The sequence below is a fragment of the Crocodylus porosus genome, unplaced genomic scaffold, assembly GCF_001723895.1.
Source record: "Crocodylus porosus isolate Cpor-Errol unplaced genomic scaffold, CroPor_comp1, whole genome shotgun sequence".
Classification (NCBI taxonomy): Eukaryota; Metazoa; Chordata; order Crocodylia; family Crocodylidae; genus Crocodylus; species Crocodylus porosus.
In genome coordinates this window covers 3,183,694-3,200,686 of record NW_017728913.1, presented here as the reverse complement: position 1 = coordinate 3,200,686, position 16,993 = coordinate 3,183,694, and the positions used below count along the sequence as shown (strand labels likewise).

Genomic DNA, 16,993 nt, shown 5'->3' with positions numbered 1-16,993 from the left:
CAGCCACAGGTTAGTACTTGTAAATACAAATACGATCCTGCAGCAGAGATTTTTAGTGCACAGCAGCACACTTATAGAAGCTGACGGCTGGCTGGGGCACCTAGGGTGCTTCATTGTAGGTGCTAGCTAGCCCCACACTAGAGCACCCTTGTGGTGCAACCAGCCCTTCCACAGCATGTTGAGCCAGCTTAGAGGAGCCCTGGGCTGGTGGGCTGACTCCCTGGATCCCCTGCCAGCCAGGGCTGCTCCAACTTTGCTCAACGTGCTGTGATCCCAGACGCACTTGTAAATGCAGCATCCAGGAGCAATGATGTGTAGCACAATATGTTCCATGGTTAATTGCTTTGAATTAAATTGCACATGTAGATGCTAGGGCTGCGTGAAATGGCTTAGCTTCGTTTCCGTTTCAGATTCGGCCGTTTCAGAGGATAGTGATTCATTGTTGTGTTTTGGATCACTGTTCCATTTTGATTTGACTGAATCTGTTTCGGAGATTTAGAGTGGCTGGGGAGAGGCAGGCACAGCCGAGTGGGTGCAGGTTCTCCTGCAGCTCCTCCTGCTGTGCCTACCTCTGGCCTAGTGCAGGGAGCTGTGGGAGAAGTCCCCGTGGCTGCCCTGCCTGGCCCCATCCCCTGTCCAGCCCCATCCTCCTGGCATTTAAAAAAAAACAGCTGTGTACTGACTGGCTGTAGCAGTGGCAGTCAGAGCCTCTGAGGGCTTGTGGAAGAGTCCCCACACACAGTGAGGGGCAGCAAAGATCCCCACCACCCCCCACTTGTCACCCATGTGGCAGCTGCCCCATGGCACGGGTGCAGCGCAGCTTGGCAGGGTGCCGCGCACTGTCTGGGAGCTGGGGTGGCACCAGTGGTCAGCTGGAGCCCAGCACCGCTCAGCCTCAGTGGCCCCAGCTCCCAGAGAGCACGCAGCAACCTGCTGAGCTGTGGTGCACCTGCGTAATGCGACAGCTGCCGTGTGGGTGCCAGGCTGGGGGGGAAGGTGATCCCTGCTGCCCCCACTGCCTTGCACTGTGTGGGGGAACTCTGCCATGAGCTCTCAGAGGCCCTGATTGCCATTGCTGCAGCCAGTGAGTATGGGGCTTTTTTAAGGGCCAGGAGGCTGGGGCTGGGCAGGGCAGCCGTGGGGGCTTCTCCTGTGGCTTCTCCAGCTGTGCTCGCCTCTCCCCAAGCAAGGGCAGCTGTGGGAGAAGCCCCTGTGGCTGCCCTGTCTGGCCCCACGCTTTGCCCCCAGCCACCTGGCACTTTAAAAAGAGGGCTGCTGGGCTGTGGTGGACTATTTCCTGGGGGTGCCTCCGAAATATTCTGAAATGTTTTGGATGGTTTCGTTTAATTTTGGAGATGTTTCAGAGCGTTTCGTTTTGGATTGGGCGTTTGAGGCACTGAAACTGAGCAAAAAGCCTCCAAAATGAAACGGCTGCCAAAATTTTGCACATCTTTAGTAGACGCACCTGTTGTGTGCCACATCAGATATTATTTGAAGTGAGTGAAGGGGACCAGGTTCCATTTCTCTGGAAAAGAAGTTTTACTTGCACCAAAGTATTTAATAATTACTACAATTTTCTACATTGGTAAAAATATTTTTTATGTCAAAATCACCTTTTGAGCCTTTGGAATTGTAGGGAGGGTGTTCTTGTTAAAATTTGATGGGTGCTGCATCTGTCCCTGCCCCTGGCAGATGTTAAAATAATGGCACAATTGGGATTTGAGGAATTTTATGCCCCCTTCTCAAAATTGCTTGTTGTGCCATACCACATGATTACATCACCTCCAGAAAGCCCTTGACACTTACCTGTTCATAGTGATACTGGCTTTCATTCAGAGCCATGATGTGTAGTATCAACTGTCTTCATGTTAGGATAGTCCTTGAGCTGCTTGTTTTCCAGGAATGAGAATCTTGTACCTATCTATAGAAGGTAACGTTGCTTACTTCGTAACTTTTCTTCTTTTAAAATACCTAGTGTGATAATAAGCTGCACTTTTTGAAAGGTAGCTAGGTTGCACAGTACCTTGTTGTTGCTGTCCTTATGAATGGTGACAATGGAGATAAACTTCTGTCAATCTAGTGTTATGCAACGTAGGTTTCAACAGGATTCACAGAAGTATTCTTCAGGTTTGAGGGAAAAACCAGGATAGCTAGAGCTAAAAACAGTCTACAGGGATGTAGAAGCTTAAGCATTTTGCTCCACCTCAGGACCAGCAACCCCCAACACACACAAAGGCTTGACAGCACCAAACTGACTAGCGCCATGAATGAAAGGGACCTGGAAGTAATAATAGACCACAGTATGAATATGAGGCAGCAGTGCGATGCTGTAGCCAGTAGGGCAAATAATACTCTGGCATGCATCAATCGATGCATCTCCAGCAAATCTAGAGAAGTGATTCTTCCTCTCTGCTTGGCACTAGTGAGACCACAGATGGAGTACTGTGTCCAATTCTGGGCACCACACTTTAACAAGGCCGTGGACAAGCTTGAGAGAGTCCAGAGAAGAGCCACCCGTATGATAAGAGTCTTAAAAGGCAAGCCATGTGAGGAAGGATCTGAGGCAAAGAAGGCTGAGAGGGGACCTGTTAGCAGCTTACCGCTACACTAGGGGAGTACATCAAGGGCTCGGTGAACAATTGTTCACCAGGGCATCCGAGCGGAAAACCAGGAGTAATGGCCACAAACTCCTGGAAGATCAAGCCAGCCTCAACATTAGGAAAAACTTCTTCACAGTCAAGGTGTCCAGACTGTGGAATAAGCTTCCTCCAGGGGTGGTGCAATAGCTTACCCTGGAAATCTTCAAGAGACTAGAGTCACCTTGCTGGGGTCACCTGACCCCCAGTTGTCTTTTTCCTGCTTGATGCAGGAGGCTGGGCCTATTGATCTTCCAGGGTCCCTTCCAGCCTTATAATCTATGAATCTAGGGGGTTTTGAATCAGAGAAGCAAGAAGGGATGTAGTATTTTTTTTTTAAAAAAAAACCTGTAAAATCATGGTACAGAAGTAAACCTTTTCAAAAGGTTTCACAATGCAAAAAGAGACTGAATTCTCTAGGTCTGCACAGGCCTGAAATATTACCTGTAAGTGAGAACTTAAGTACCTTATTTGCTGCTTATGAGGTTGAAATGATTTGTTTGATAATAGAGTTTGATAAATGTGAGTAGTAATTCAGAGATCATATTTAAAGATGTAAATCATGAATATAATCTTGATTATTGTGACAAAAAGTTAGAAATCTGAATTGTATTCTACCTTGCATGTATGCAGTATTGCAGATAATCAGAATTTAGTGAATATGCATGCTTTTAAAAATTGTCCTCCAAGTTTGTGGTGTACCTTTAGAGTTACTGGACTGAAAAAGCTTCTATATTAAAATGTATATAAGGTTTTCCTTCACTGTCCACCCTTATGGTTAATCATTTTAGAAATGCATAGCATTTATTGTGCTTTGGTCTTTCTTACTAATCAAGAACTTACGTTTTCCAAGTATAACTAGGTTGTTGTTTTCCTGTTAGCCTTTTTTATAGCTATATTAGTTTTTTGTGTCAGCTGTTTAAAAATACATTTTTACTAAAAATGTATATACAGCTCAGTAGCAATAGCTATGAATACAGTGGTTTTATAATGGGTTGCTAGAAAAATAACAATAAGTAGTGTAAACGAGTGATTTTTTTTTTCAGTGATGTGTTAGAAAAATGTGAACTGAAAACATCTATGCAATATTTACTTTACTTTTCCCATGTCTACTTTTAAATGTAAGCTGGAGTGGTCAGATTCTAGTAGACCTTGCTATATGATTTTGAGGTTGGCTTTTTTTAAAGCTTTTTTGTATCCATGTTAATGTCATCAGTTACAAATTGAATGATTGTCTTCAAGATTGTTCTCCAACGTAAGCACTGACCATCAGAATTTGTTCCTGGCAGTTTTTTTAGCGCAGTAGCAGTTAAGTTGCAGTAGCAATACCTATAAGGTAATACCAAATACAGCCACAAGTTATTGTTGCATGAATCTTTTCTGACCGTATGCAAGTAATATTTCTTAGTTTTCTTAATTTATTTTCAAGATGGCACTAATTTCTTTACTTCATCTTGCTGTTTTGCAAACCTTACATACATGTTTTTGTTTTAGGAAGATGGGAAGTAGAAGGGCTAAAAGAAAACACAGTGCCTGGAGACCAAGGATTAGTATTAAAGTCAACAGCAAAGCATCACGCCATATCAGCTATGCTAAGAAAGCCATTTATTTTTGCTGATAAGCCTTTGATTGTTCAGTAAGTAACTCTTTAGACTTGTATTTAAATTTTTTTCTAACACTGACGTATCTTTAAAAATAACTTAATATTTTTGTTCCAAGATTCAAGAGCCTTCAAGAGACATTTGGATGTCTATCTTGCTGGGATCCTATGACCCCTGCTGACTTCCTGCCCTTTGGGCAGGGGGCTGGACTCGATGATCTCTCAAGGTCCCTTCCAGCCCTAATGTCTATGAAATCTATGAAATTTGACTTCCATTGCACCATTGTTTGCCTTAACTGTAGAAAAATGTGAAATATATGATGGAGTTAAATATACAAGTAAGACATTTAAAAGTAATACTTTTAGTTTTTAACATCTTTGGAACCAAATAAAGTTGTTATATTTTTTATTCTGTTTGTTAAGATTGAGGAGAATAGGTTTTCAGTAATGGAAAAATATTTAAGAATCCATAAATCTTATATAAAACTGTTGAAAATAGCAGGCTTTTGAGATAATTTCAGGTAGCTATAAATAGAAAATGGAGGTTTAGAATTTTTAACAGAGTTGATTGATTTGTAGGATATTTCTGCATGATGTAATGCAGTGCCACATAGAGACCCAAGGTAGGTCCGGTCCCAACAGTACAGCTGTGTTTGTGCTGTACTCTGGGATTCTTAGCAAGGTAAACTGGCATCAGCAGAGCACTGTACTAACATAGTTACAGTGCTTCCAGATTCCTGTAGGTCAGTGGTTTTCAACCTTTTTTCATTTGTGGAATCCTTTGGAAACTTCAGAGGGAGGTATGGGTCCCTTTGAATGGTAAATGTGGGTATTCACATGCTTCTGATCATAGTCATCTTTTGTGGATCATTTACATAGTCTGTAGAACCCCAGGGGTCCATGAACCACAGGTTGAAAACCACTGCTGTAGGTAGTTTAGAAGCAGCTAAGGGAAATGGCTGCTGTAGCTAAATGTAGACAGTGTTACAGATTAAGCACGAAGATGACAAACTTCTGCAGAGCAAATGTTATTCTCAGACTTTTTTATTAGATATTACTAGTACAATGATGTTTTAAATTCATTTCAAATGTTAATTGCCTTCTGTTGCAATTATATTAAAATGTTTTAGCCAATTCTACAAAAGTATTTGGGGGTACTAATGAATATAAGAATACTAATGATAATACATGGTCTTAAGAATGGATTGATTTTAAAATTGCAAATCAGGAGTGAATTTTAAGATCTCAACAGTATGCGTACTTATTCTCTTCAATTCAGATATGAAGTGAATTTTCAAGAAGGCATAGATTGTGGTGGCGCATACATTAAACTTCTGTCCAGCAGTGATGACTTGGATCTGGTATGATGTTTCACATTACATTGTATTGTTCTTCATTTTGGAGATATGTGATCATTGTGTTTTACAGAGTACCATTAATGGCATGATGCTCAGAAATTAATTAAATATATGGAAAGATTGACTCTCACAATTCCTCTGTTTTTCTAATGTGAGCTGAGCTTGTCTAAAATTCCATATATATATATAATATAACATCTCCAGAATTGGGTGGCTTCCTAAATCAAATGCAGTGCTATCAACAGATTTTACCAGAGGCAGTTTCACTTATAATTTTTTTAACTGTTAATCTATAATAAAAAGTGAAAGAACTATAGAAGTCCATTGCACACAGTAAGACACCTAATTAAGCCCTTCATTTTGTGTTAGAACTGGAAATAGCTAGGATTAAGTTTCAGTAAAAGATAATTAATGATCTTGTATGATGTCCTGCAGTAACATGGACCATACAGCATCAATCATTAATTTCTTCTGCATCAAAACCTTAACTTACGATTCTACAATATATACTTTAAAAAAGAAAGAGTCTTGAGTTTGAGTGTAACAGGAAGGTCTGTCCCCTTAACCAGCCAGCTCTCCTAAGGACCTGCAGCTGTGGGGCATTTTGGTAATAAGGGAGTTTCCCACTGGGAGCTTAAAAAACACAGGAGAGAACAGAAAGAGGCGGTCTGTGAGGGATACGGCTTAGAAGGAGATTTTGGTTTGAAATGCTGTTGACTCTGTTGCAGCCCAGTCCAATAAACTAAATGATAAATCATGGACCTTTTGGCTTTTGACTAATATTATGCCCTTCTGCAAGTGGGTAAGCATTATCCTAAGTTAATTTTCTATGTGAGGTGCCATTTAGTTCACAAAAGTTTTATGCAGGGGTGCCTTGTATCTAGAAAGGTAAAGAACCACTGATTTAGTTGGTGTGAATTGCCTGTATGTGGACTTCCATGGTTGATTCAAGATGAGTTAGTGTAGATTAGTGGTAACATTGCTGACCAGATTTGGGTTAGGGTCTGTGTGAAGAGGGCTGCCCTCATGGAGCTGTTACCTTGACTCTGCAATGCCATGGCACTCAAATGGAGGAAACAGTTCCAGTCAGAAGTATGTTGCCACTGTTAACTGGCTATCCCAGGTGACTGGCTAACCCAAACTTATGGTTCAGTAACTAATCAGTAGGGTCTTAAGAATTCACTTGTCATTACTGTGGTGATGGAGGTTTGTGAGGTGGTTTACTTGGAGCTGGTAGATATAGTTGTTTTACCTGAGGGAAAAATGGTTTTAACAGAATATTCACCTATGGGGATCATATGGCATGGGGCTGTTCTTATCTGGTACAATGAGTTCTTAACTGTTAGCTGCTGAGATGGTATTACTTGTGGAAAATGTTGGTCAAACCCATAAAGGCAAGTTCATGAACATCAGTGTGGGATGTGTTACCAAAGTGCCTGAAGCCAGAATAGAACTGATACTTAACTTTTTGGACAAGAAAAGAACCATTTTCCCCTTCATGCTTATCACCAGGAATAGCTGTACTTACCACTGTGAGGGAATCTAGTTACTGCCCTGGCTCATAAAGTGATACCTTCACCTGAAAGCTACTGGCAGAAGGTATAATTACTAGGGCCCTACTGAATTAATGGTGGAAGTGGGCTGCTCAGAGGCTCCTTGAATCTTGTATGTTCCCCTGTGCGCCACCCTCTGCCGCTCACTTCTAATTGTCAGGGACATGAAAACTATGGTTTTAAATATGGCGCCATTTTTGCCTTGCAGCCGGCCAGCAGCAAGCAGCAGGGCTACCAGGGCCTCTTAGCCAGTCAGCAATGTGGTGAGGAATGGGGGAGGGTTCATGGGGAACCTGTAAGATCAAAGGAACTGTCACATAGCCCACTTCTGCAGTGTATTTGCTAACACCCCAATAATTACACACTGAGCCATTGTAGGATGATGGTAGTGTATGCTGATTGAAGATGGGGCACTATATAGTTTTATATGTATAAAAGTTTAAAAGTATGTATACTTTTTGGATGCCACGTTGCCAAGTATTAGTATATTGGGATGTGTAAATCCCTGCACATATTTTGCAAGAAGGATGATGAGCATTTTATGCGCACAAGTGATTTTTTTTAAGCCCAGTATAGGCAAGCAGGGGGTGAACTGGTCATTATTGAGGCTGTGTGCAGGTTTCTTGGAAGATGAGAGCTGCTTTGTTTGCTCAGATCCTTGCAATGTATAGTGATATGCAGAGGTCCAGCTTTTCCATTCTCCATGGAAAAACCTGGCTTTTATCATTTTAAAGGAGAAAATCCACATTTTTTTTTCTTTAAAGGAGAAAAATCCCATGGGAAACAGCAGGTTTCCCCTTGCAGGTTGGCAGAGTTCCAGCTTGCGAGGGGCTTGGGGGAGTGGGAGGAGGATGATCGGGCAGGGGGGTGCCATGTGTATGTGCATGTGCACACATGCACATGGCAGCCAGGCAGCATGAGAGCAGCTGCAGGTAAATTGGGGGGGAGAGGGGGGGCAGGATTGAGGCTTCCATAGGGAGGGAGCTGGAGCTGGGGGTGCTGCTTAGCCAAGGTGGTGCAACGGGCCTTGGGCTTGGGGTCTGCAGCCAGGTCAGGAATGTGTAGCCTTAGGGCCCCAGCGGGAGGCGAGAGGGAGCTGCAGGCAGCTCATCTGGGTGGGAGGTAGGGGATCTGGTTCTCTGCACCAATAGAGATTTTTGGGGCTGATACCAAAAGCTGATATATAAGGAGGTATATCAGCCAATACCAATCCAATTTCTGATACAGCTGCCTCTAGCTAGTAAGTCCAGTATGATGGAAGGGGTAGGGGGAGGGAACGGGTGTGGGGAGGCAGATCAACACCACCCCCCCCGTGGTGAGGGAGGGGGCAGGCTGGGTGGAGGGTGGCCAGAGCTGCAGCTTGTGGGCGGAGGGGAGGCGATTCCCACCGCTGCTTGCACCCCAGGAAGGCACAGGGGGGAGGTTGGGCACATATGCCCCCCGGATCTTTACAGGACAGGACGGGCTGCAGCCAGGGCTCTTCTCAGCAGGGGCTGGGCTCAGAGTGAGTGGTGAAAGGATGCTGCATCTACCCTAAATGTCACTGCTTCTCCACTCCCAACACTGCTGCTGCTGCCACCAGTCACTCGGCGTAGCCCTGGCTAAACTCACCACCTCCACCCATGTGCCAGGAAGAGCCAGGGCTGGCAGTGGCAGCACTGGGAGCGCAGCAGCGGTGAAATTTGAGGTGGATGCAGCATCCTCCCAGTGCCACCGGTGCCTGCTCCAAGGCCAGTATCTGTCAAGAAGAACCCTGCACAACTCTGAGCCCAGCGTCTGTCGAGAAGAACCCCGCACAACCCTGGCTGCAGCCCACCCAGTGCAGATCCAGGGGGCATGCGCTTCTCCCCCGCCCCCCCCCCCAGTGCCCTTCTAGGGTGCAAGCAGCAGCAGGAGCTGCCTTTCTCCCCACGAGCCGTGGCTTCTCCTGACATGCCTGGGCAGCGCCTGCCTCTGTCCTGGCCCTTCCACCACACCAGACTTACCAGTTGGAGGCAGCTCTCCATGATGCCAGCTCTGCTCCATGATGCCGGCCTGCAGCACAGACATTTATGGGCCAAATTATTGGCCCCATCGGGCTGATATCTGAAACAGACAGTTTTCTTTATATCAGTACCGATCCACTATTAGACCGATGTATTGGTGCACCTCTACTCTCTGCCACTGTGCGCACTCCTGGGTGGTGGTTTGGAGGGCATGTGCTCCCCAGATGTGTGCCGGGCGAGGGCAGATGCAGGCTGCCCTCTGTAGGCTTGGTGCTCCCCACCTTACTGCCCTCTCCCAGGGGCCTCTGCAGCCCATGTGTGTGGGGAGGCTTGGTGCTGCTGCCAGGAGCCCTGCACCACCATGATGACACTCCCCCTGCCTGCCCAGCAGCAGTGTATGTGGTGATATGGAGCTGTGCCCGCCACTGCTGCTGGGTGGTACTGAGTCTCCCCACCCCACTATGTCCTGCCATGCCAAGTCCTGCTTGCTGGGCTGTGGAGGCCCCAGGGAAGAGGCTGCAGGGCAGGAAGACCTGAGCCCGCAGCTGCCAGCCCACATTTGGGTCCCCCCCATGGGCTCCACTCCAGCCATGCTACCCATGGGCAAGTAGGAGCTGGGTTCTGCTCTGGCTGCAGTAACCACCGCTTCCCATGGGGGGCAGCGGGCTGTGGAGCCAGGGCCTGGCAGCTGAGGGCCCCCTCCAGCAGGGCTGAGGGGTGCAGGGGACTGTGGGTGGGGAGTGAGGGACAGTGGCATGGGCGGGACAATGGCATATCAGGGCTGCTCAGCACCATAAAGCTGGGGGTGCGGGGGCAGCCGCAGCCACAGCTGGACCCATTTCCTGGAGAGTGAAGGGGGCAGGGGAAGCTCTGATTTTTTCCGTGATAAAAAACCCAAACTCAAACCCCAAAATGTACAGGTATTTAGAATTTATTTTATTGTAGTGATTGAGACACTGGTAGGCTTCCAAATTGCTTTAAAATTGTAAATATATCAATAAAACATTGTGTTCAATGGATACCTATGTATGTAGTGGCATTTTGTTTTAATAGTGGAAAAACATGGATTTGGAAGGTTTTAATTGGAGAATTAGCGGTTCCCGCCCCTTTTAAATCAGGGAATTTGCTATTTTTAAACCGAGAAAACCAGGATCCTGGTGATATGCATAAAGAAGTATGGTATTGCATACTGGTATATCATATACGTATCCATTTATTTTCTATTGTTTTCTGTAATTGTAAAAATGTACTTTATAAAAAACTTTGTACAATGTATTGGTAAGTACTTGAGAAAGGAGAAGCAGCCAGGAAATTGCGTGCAATTAAACCAATTTATTTTAAAAAGTACTAAAATAATATGCATTTGAAACTAGTACAGGTATCACAGCTGCCTGACTCCTCCTGCCATCTGCCTGGAAGTGCTCTTGTTCATGTGCTGGATTGCCCAGTATATTGTTGTTTTCACTGGTGTTACAAGGCAACCAGAGCTCTTTAGTGATCATCTCGCCAGCTGGCAGCATACTGGGATAAATTTTTCCATGCTTTTAAGCTAGGCTGAAGAAATGAAGCAGGTTACATTAAATGAAAGGTTAAATACTAACCAAATGTGTGTACATTTCATAATTAGGCATTCAGTACTCTCTATCCTGTTTCTCAGCCTTAGTCTTTCTAGGTGTTTGCAGAGCCTTTTGCTAGTGACCAATATTCAAGACCAGGCAATGAAGAATTAAGGACTCTAGATCACTACCCATCCTCAATGTGTTTGGAAATATGTCCAACATCATCATCTTTTCTTGCTATCCTCCTGTAACATATCTTTTATATGGAAAGAGAAGGCAAAAATCCCTCTTTTCTCCACTGTTCTCTCTGTTCCCTTTTGCAGAATAGAAAGCTGTGTCCCCTCCTAAAAATGTGAAATAAGATTTTTTTGCCAACTGACATGATAGGGACAGAATTGCTACAGTCAAGGCTGGATTGAATGTTTTTTACATTAATAAAAACATGAATTGATCATGGCTTGAAAGTCAGTGAGGCGGTATAGACAGAAAGAAAAAGTTAAGATGTTTTGAAGGAACTTGTTAGATTAAAAACAAATCTCCATCAAGTATGAATAGTACGGATGAGTTAGGGGTTCCTTTGCAGCTCAACGCTTTTACATGCGCTCTGACATGTTCTGATTAGACTGCGTCAGGGCAGACTTGATTAATCGAGTGTGCTGGAGCATTTCTATTTGGAACACTCCAGCATGCTGCAGTGTAGTGTCCTCATGTTTCAAAATGGCAGTGGGGGTAATTAGAGGGCTCCCTAGAGCCACTCTAATTAAAACACCTCCCACCCCTGGACCATGTGTATAGATGCCCAGTGCTTCAGTGCTTTCTTGTCACGATGATATAGGGCTTCCAGTTTTTCACTGGGGCCTAAGCTCTATAAAGCTTCATTCTGCTTGCAGGGAAGCCCCCTGCCCCTCCTCCCCCTTTTTTTTACCCTCTAGCCTAGGAGTGGGCAAAATGCAACCCGGGGGCCAGAAGTGTCCTGCCAAGCCATTCTATCCGGCTCACGGGGCCCCTAAAAAATGTAGAAAATTAATATTAATCTGTCCTGAGCTGCTTGTCATGTGGCTGTTGATGGTTTGTTGAAACTCAGTAAGCAGCCCTCTGCCCAAAATAATTGCCTGCCCCTGCTGTAGTGAAAAGCGACACACTTTCTGAGGGTTAAAATTAGAAAATGTCATTGCATAGTCAGAATATCTTTTCTATGCAAATATATAGCTGAATCTAAACTCTAAAAATTGTTTACCCTGACCTCAGAATTGCTGATGTGTGTCTGTCTAATTAAAAAAGTTTCTTTCTTATAGATATCAGACTACCAGACTTAGATTTCAGAAGGAATATTCCAGAAATTAAGTAACTGAAAAAGGATCTTAAAAATCTAAGCTACCTTAAAGCAAGGGCAGGCAATTATTTTGGGCTGCAAGCGGCTGCAGTGTGGGGCTTGTAACCTGCCCCCACTACCAGCCTGGGCCCCATACCAGCTCCAGGCTCACCCTTTGGGGCTGCTCTGTGGCAGAAGCAGCTGCGTTCCCCTGTTGCTGCGCTGGGCAGTGCTTGCCACCACCGCCTCTGGACTGCCCAGCGCGCAAGCTCCAGGCGGGCAGCAGCAGCAAACACTGTCCGGCATGGCGGGGCGGGGGGCCGCAGCTGCTCCTGCTGCAAAGGAGCCCCGATGGGCGAACCCAGAGCTGGTGCAGGGCCCAGGCTGGCAGCAGGGCGGGTTACAAGCTGGTGTTGAGCACAGGAAAAGCGGCCCCTCCCCTGCCCCATGCTGCAGCTGCTCACAGCCCATGTGGGGCTGCCTGTGCCTGCTCAGGACAGCCCCAGGTGGGCTTCGAGCGACTGCATTAGGGAATGCCAGCCATGGGGCGGCGGAGGAGCTGCTTTTCCCTGTGCTCCTTCCCGCACCAGTGCAGCCACATGGTCCTAGGCCAGAAGCCCCTGCTAGGGCTTCCAGCTGTGTGGACTTGTGGGAGCCCGCCAGGCTTTCCCTGGGTCCTACTGCCCCTAGTTCCTGTCATTTTTGACAGGATCCAAAGACAGATAAATATTAATTTTCTAAATTTTTCAGGGGCCCTGCAGGCCAGATAGAATGGCCTCACAGGCTGTATTTTGCCCACCCCTTCCTTAAACTCTTACTACCTGTTCCAAATAGAAAAATCTTGTAAATAGGCAAGATATCAAAAGAAGTTGTAACACAATACAATCTGGGACAGGGGGGAATAATAAATACTTCTTGTAGTTTTCGTTTTGGGACCAATGATTTTAGGACCAATGTCTACCTCTAAGCAACATGATTTGAAGCAGTAAATGTGGAATGGAAAGACAATGATTAAGAAAAGTATTAAATGAATGCAGGGTAATATGTGTTTTACTTTATTGCGGCTTAAAATGTTGTGAGGAGCAATTTAAGCTATTTCTTTTTTTTTTTCTTTTTACAGTACATGATACTACTGGAAATGTATAGCTGCTAGTTTATATTGGTTTGTGACAAGCATTCTTTTTAATAGTTTTCTAAAAAAATTACTTTTCTACCCCTATGGGGTACCCCTAAGGTCTAATCCTGTTTCGAATACTTTATGCTTAATTATGCTGAATGGTGGAACTGACATCATATAAAGTGAAGCATCTCTGTAGGATATGTAAGCATGCAGAATGCTGTTAGCACCATGGAAGGCATACACAAGATGATTTCATGCATACTCGGATTTCTTGCTTTACAGGAATTTTTTTTTGACAAAACGCCATATACAATTATGTTTGGACCAGATAAATGTGGAGAAGATTACAAACTGCATTTTATCTTCAGACACAAGAATCCTAAAACTGGAGACTATGAGGAGAAGCATGCCAAACGTCCTGATGTAGATTTAAAAAAATTCTATTCGGACAAAAAGACACATCTTTATACTCTTGGTAACCTTTAATTTTATTCTTAAAACATCAGTTAAAAGTAAAGGTTAGAAAGCAGGCTCGCCATTCCCTGAAGCCTTGCAGATAAGTCTGTATTCGGTCTTTACTGTTTTGTTCAGTTATGTGGAAGTTTGTGTCTGTTGTGACCCTAAATAAGTGACTTTTAAATTAGCAGCAGTGGCTGCTGCTTAAGATTTAGTTAAGGAAAAAGATGGCCATGTCTAGCTCCAAGCAACACGATTAGGTACACTGCCAGTATGACACTGTCTTCTCCTATAAATAATTTAAAATAATTTCTTAATGGATTTTTCAAACAGTTAAGGGGCTCCTATCCAACAGTCTAGGTACCCATCATAAATTTAAAAAATATATATAGATCACTTGCAGAATGCTGTCTCCCCTCTTTTCCTATACATCTGAGTTCTCCCCAGAGTCTGCTTCAGCAGCTCTGCATAATTGGTTGTCCTAAAGGTGATTTGATTTGGGCTTTATCAAACTGACATGGGGAAGCCTATTCAAGACTGGAAAAATGCACTATTGCTAGCACTTTCCCTTTTAAATCATGGGGACACAAGCTCTCATGCCTCTGATAATACCTGCAGTAATGTGGCATGAGAAAAGGTGTTGTATTTCACAGGTAGCAATTTTTCAAACCATTTGAGCTTTATGATCAAAAGCAGGATGTTTAATTCAACTTGGAATCAAATAGCTGATGCAGCTAATTGGAGTATCAGCGACACGTATTGTCTCCCAAAAGTATCATGTACTAGATGTACAGCTACAGTTTGCACCAGTTTGCTTCTGGATTGACCTAAAGAAGGGGTTGTCAACCAGGGGTAAGCATACCTCTAGGGGTACTTGGAAAAGTCCTAGGAGGTATGTGGGGGCAGGTGGGGATGGAGCACCGCCACACATCACAATGTGCCACTGCCTCCCAGGAGCAGGGTGGGGAGGGCAGCGGTGCCCCTCTGTGGCTTGCAGAGGCATATTCCAGCTGGTTGGATGGGGGTGGAGGGAGAGCTCACATGCAGTGACCACCGCTGCCGTCCACCACTCCACACCACCTTCCCGTGGCTGGTCACACGTACAACTCCGTGGGCTATTGACAGGTGGCACATGATTGGCTGGGTGCAAGGCCCATCAGCAGCCCAGTAGGGAGGCAAAAATGACGCTCAGTTGAAAAACCCCACTTTCCCATTTGTTTCCGTGCAGCTGAGAACAGGGCCACTCCTCAATGGGTCTGATGGGGGCAGGGCTGGAGCCAGCCAGCCAGGTGTGCTACGCAGTGCCAGTCCTGGGAGAGAAGGGCTATAGTCCCTCAAAATCACCTTAGCCTCCCATAGCCACCCCTCCCACCACCACCACCCACCCACTTCCAGCCTGGCCCTGTGCATGTGCGTGGCCACACAGACGCAGCTGGGCAGCAGTGTCTGCAGGTCAGTGTACTGGGCCAGGCAAGAGTGAGATGAAGCCAGGGCCGGCTCATGGGGGCTGCCTCATAGTGATTGAGAATTGAGGGGGAAGGTCCTGTGGGTGGAAAGTGTGGCTGGGTGTATGTATGTGTGTTCATCTCCGTGCATCAATGTGCGCGCATGCAAGGGTGTGCCCGCGTGCGCCTCTGCATGCATGGGTGTGCCTATGTGCACATACTTGAGCGCACGTGTGTGTCTGTGTGGCCATCTCTACATATGTCTGTGTTCATGGCAGGGAGAGTGTGTTTTTGGTTGAAAAATCCTGACTTAAATTGTAGCTACAGAATGAATGTATTGCAGCTATCCCTTCTTAGTAGCCAAAATTAATTTGGAAAACAGCCAAAATGAATATTAGGAAAGTAACATGGTTTGCCTCTTTTAATGCTGTTTTTACAAAACAGTTCTCAGGACAGGCCCATAATTTGAAAAATTTCTTCTATGAGATGCCAGTTCTTGTTTATCAGTATATGGAGGTCAAATATTCTATTACATATGTGTATACATAGAGAGAAAACCAAACAATGGGATTTCACTGATTCAGATTGCTGTGCGTTGTGCTAACTTTCAAAATTTATTTTTTATTCTGTTTGTATGACATTTCCTGTCCACCAATAAGCAGTAGACTACATCGGACAGATCATTTCCCTTTTGTGTTTCATTTGCGTTAAGCAGTAGCGAAAATCTGAGAAAAAAGTTGACAAGGTTAATTTGTGAAATAATTTAGGTGTTTTTAACAGATTTGTATTCTTTGGTGCATTTAGATAAATATAAATGACTCGTTTTCTTGCCCAGCTATGGAAAAATTATCTTGCTTGCTTGTGTTCAGACAATAGGTATAGACAGAACAATTTAAAAACAAAACAAAACATCTTCCTCAAGGACTGGAGTAGTTAGTTAAAAGCTCATGATTGCCCTATCAATTCTAAAATATTTATTTATTTTTAGATGTATTTGCATTAGAGAATAATAGAGATTTTTGACAAGATAAATATTGTGTGAGGTTGAGCTTTGTGAGTGAACCAGCCTAGCCCTTGTACTATGATTCTAATGCAGGGGTGGACAAAATATGACCTACAGGCTGGATCTGGCCTACCAACTAATTGGATCCAGTCCACAGGCTGGCACCCACCAATTAATTGAATCTGGTCTATGGCTGCCCCCCCCAGCACTCGGCATGTGACTGATCCCCATCTGCTCCCACCTGAGGTAGCCTGCACTGTGCTTCCAACCTGCCTTGGTCCCAGCCAGTGCACAGAGCTTCATGGCGAGGCTGCTCCCAGTTCAGCTGCAGCCACTCAGGTGTTGCTTGGTTCTTGCCCTTCCCCGCCCTCTCCAGCAGCTCATGCTCTTCCTCCTTCTGCCCCTGCTGTTCCGCTCCAGGGAGCAGGTAGTGCAGAGAAGCCTTAGGGACAGGTGCTAGACACCACACACGCAGGCAGGCAGTGAGGAAGCTGCAGCTGGGAGGCTCTTGCCCTAGCATTTCTGGCTCCAGCTCTAGCTCCTGGCTACCTTCCACCCACTCTGCCTGCTCTGCGATGAGCAGCCACCTGCAGGTGGACGAGTTGGTGGAAGGCAGCCAGGAGCAGTAGCTAGAGCCCCGCACATGGAGGCAGGAGCCACCCTGCTGCAGGTTCCCCTGCACCTGGCTGGGTGTGTAGTGTCCAGTGTATATTGCCACAACCGCCACTACTTCCAAGGGCTACCTGCTGTCCAGAGTGGTGGAGGAGGAGCTGCTGGAGGGGGAGGGGGAGGAACGAGCAATACCCTGGTGGCTGCAGCTGCATTGGGAGCAGCCCTGCCAGGAAGCTGTGCACTCTGGCCTGGGCTGGGGCCAGGGCCAGGGCAGGCAGATGTGCAATGCGGGCTGCCCTGGGTGGGCGCAGGTAGAAATTGACTCTGTGGAGTGCCATGGGCGCAGCTGTGGGG

General features: G+C 45.6%; 1 protein-coding gene across 4 annotated transcripts in view; it reads left to right on the top strand.

Annotated features, from left to right (window-relative positions):
* Positions 1-16,993, top strand: part of CLGN (calmegin) — a 56,405-nt gene that overhangs the window by 18,850 nt on the left and 20,562 nt on the right. For all 4 annotated transcript variants that reach the window (XM_019534372.1, XM_019534373.1, XM_019534371.1 and 1 more), the window contains exons 5-7: positions 4,131-4,272; positions 5,516-5,597; positions 13,406-13,598. In XM_019534372.1, the coding sequence (XP_019389917.1) occupies positions 4,131-4,272; positions 5,516-5,597; positions 13,406-13,598 (417 nt within the window). The remainder of the gene's footprint in view (positions 1-4,130; positions 4,273-5,515; positions 5,598-13,405; positions 13,599-16,993) is intronic.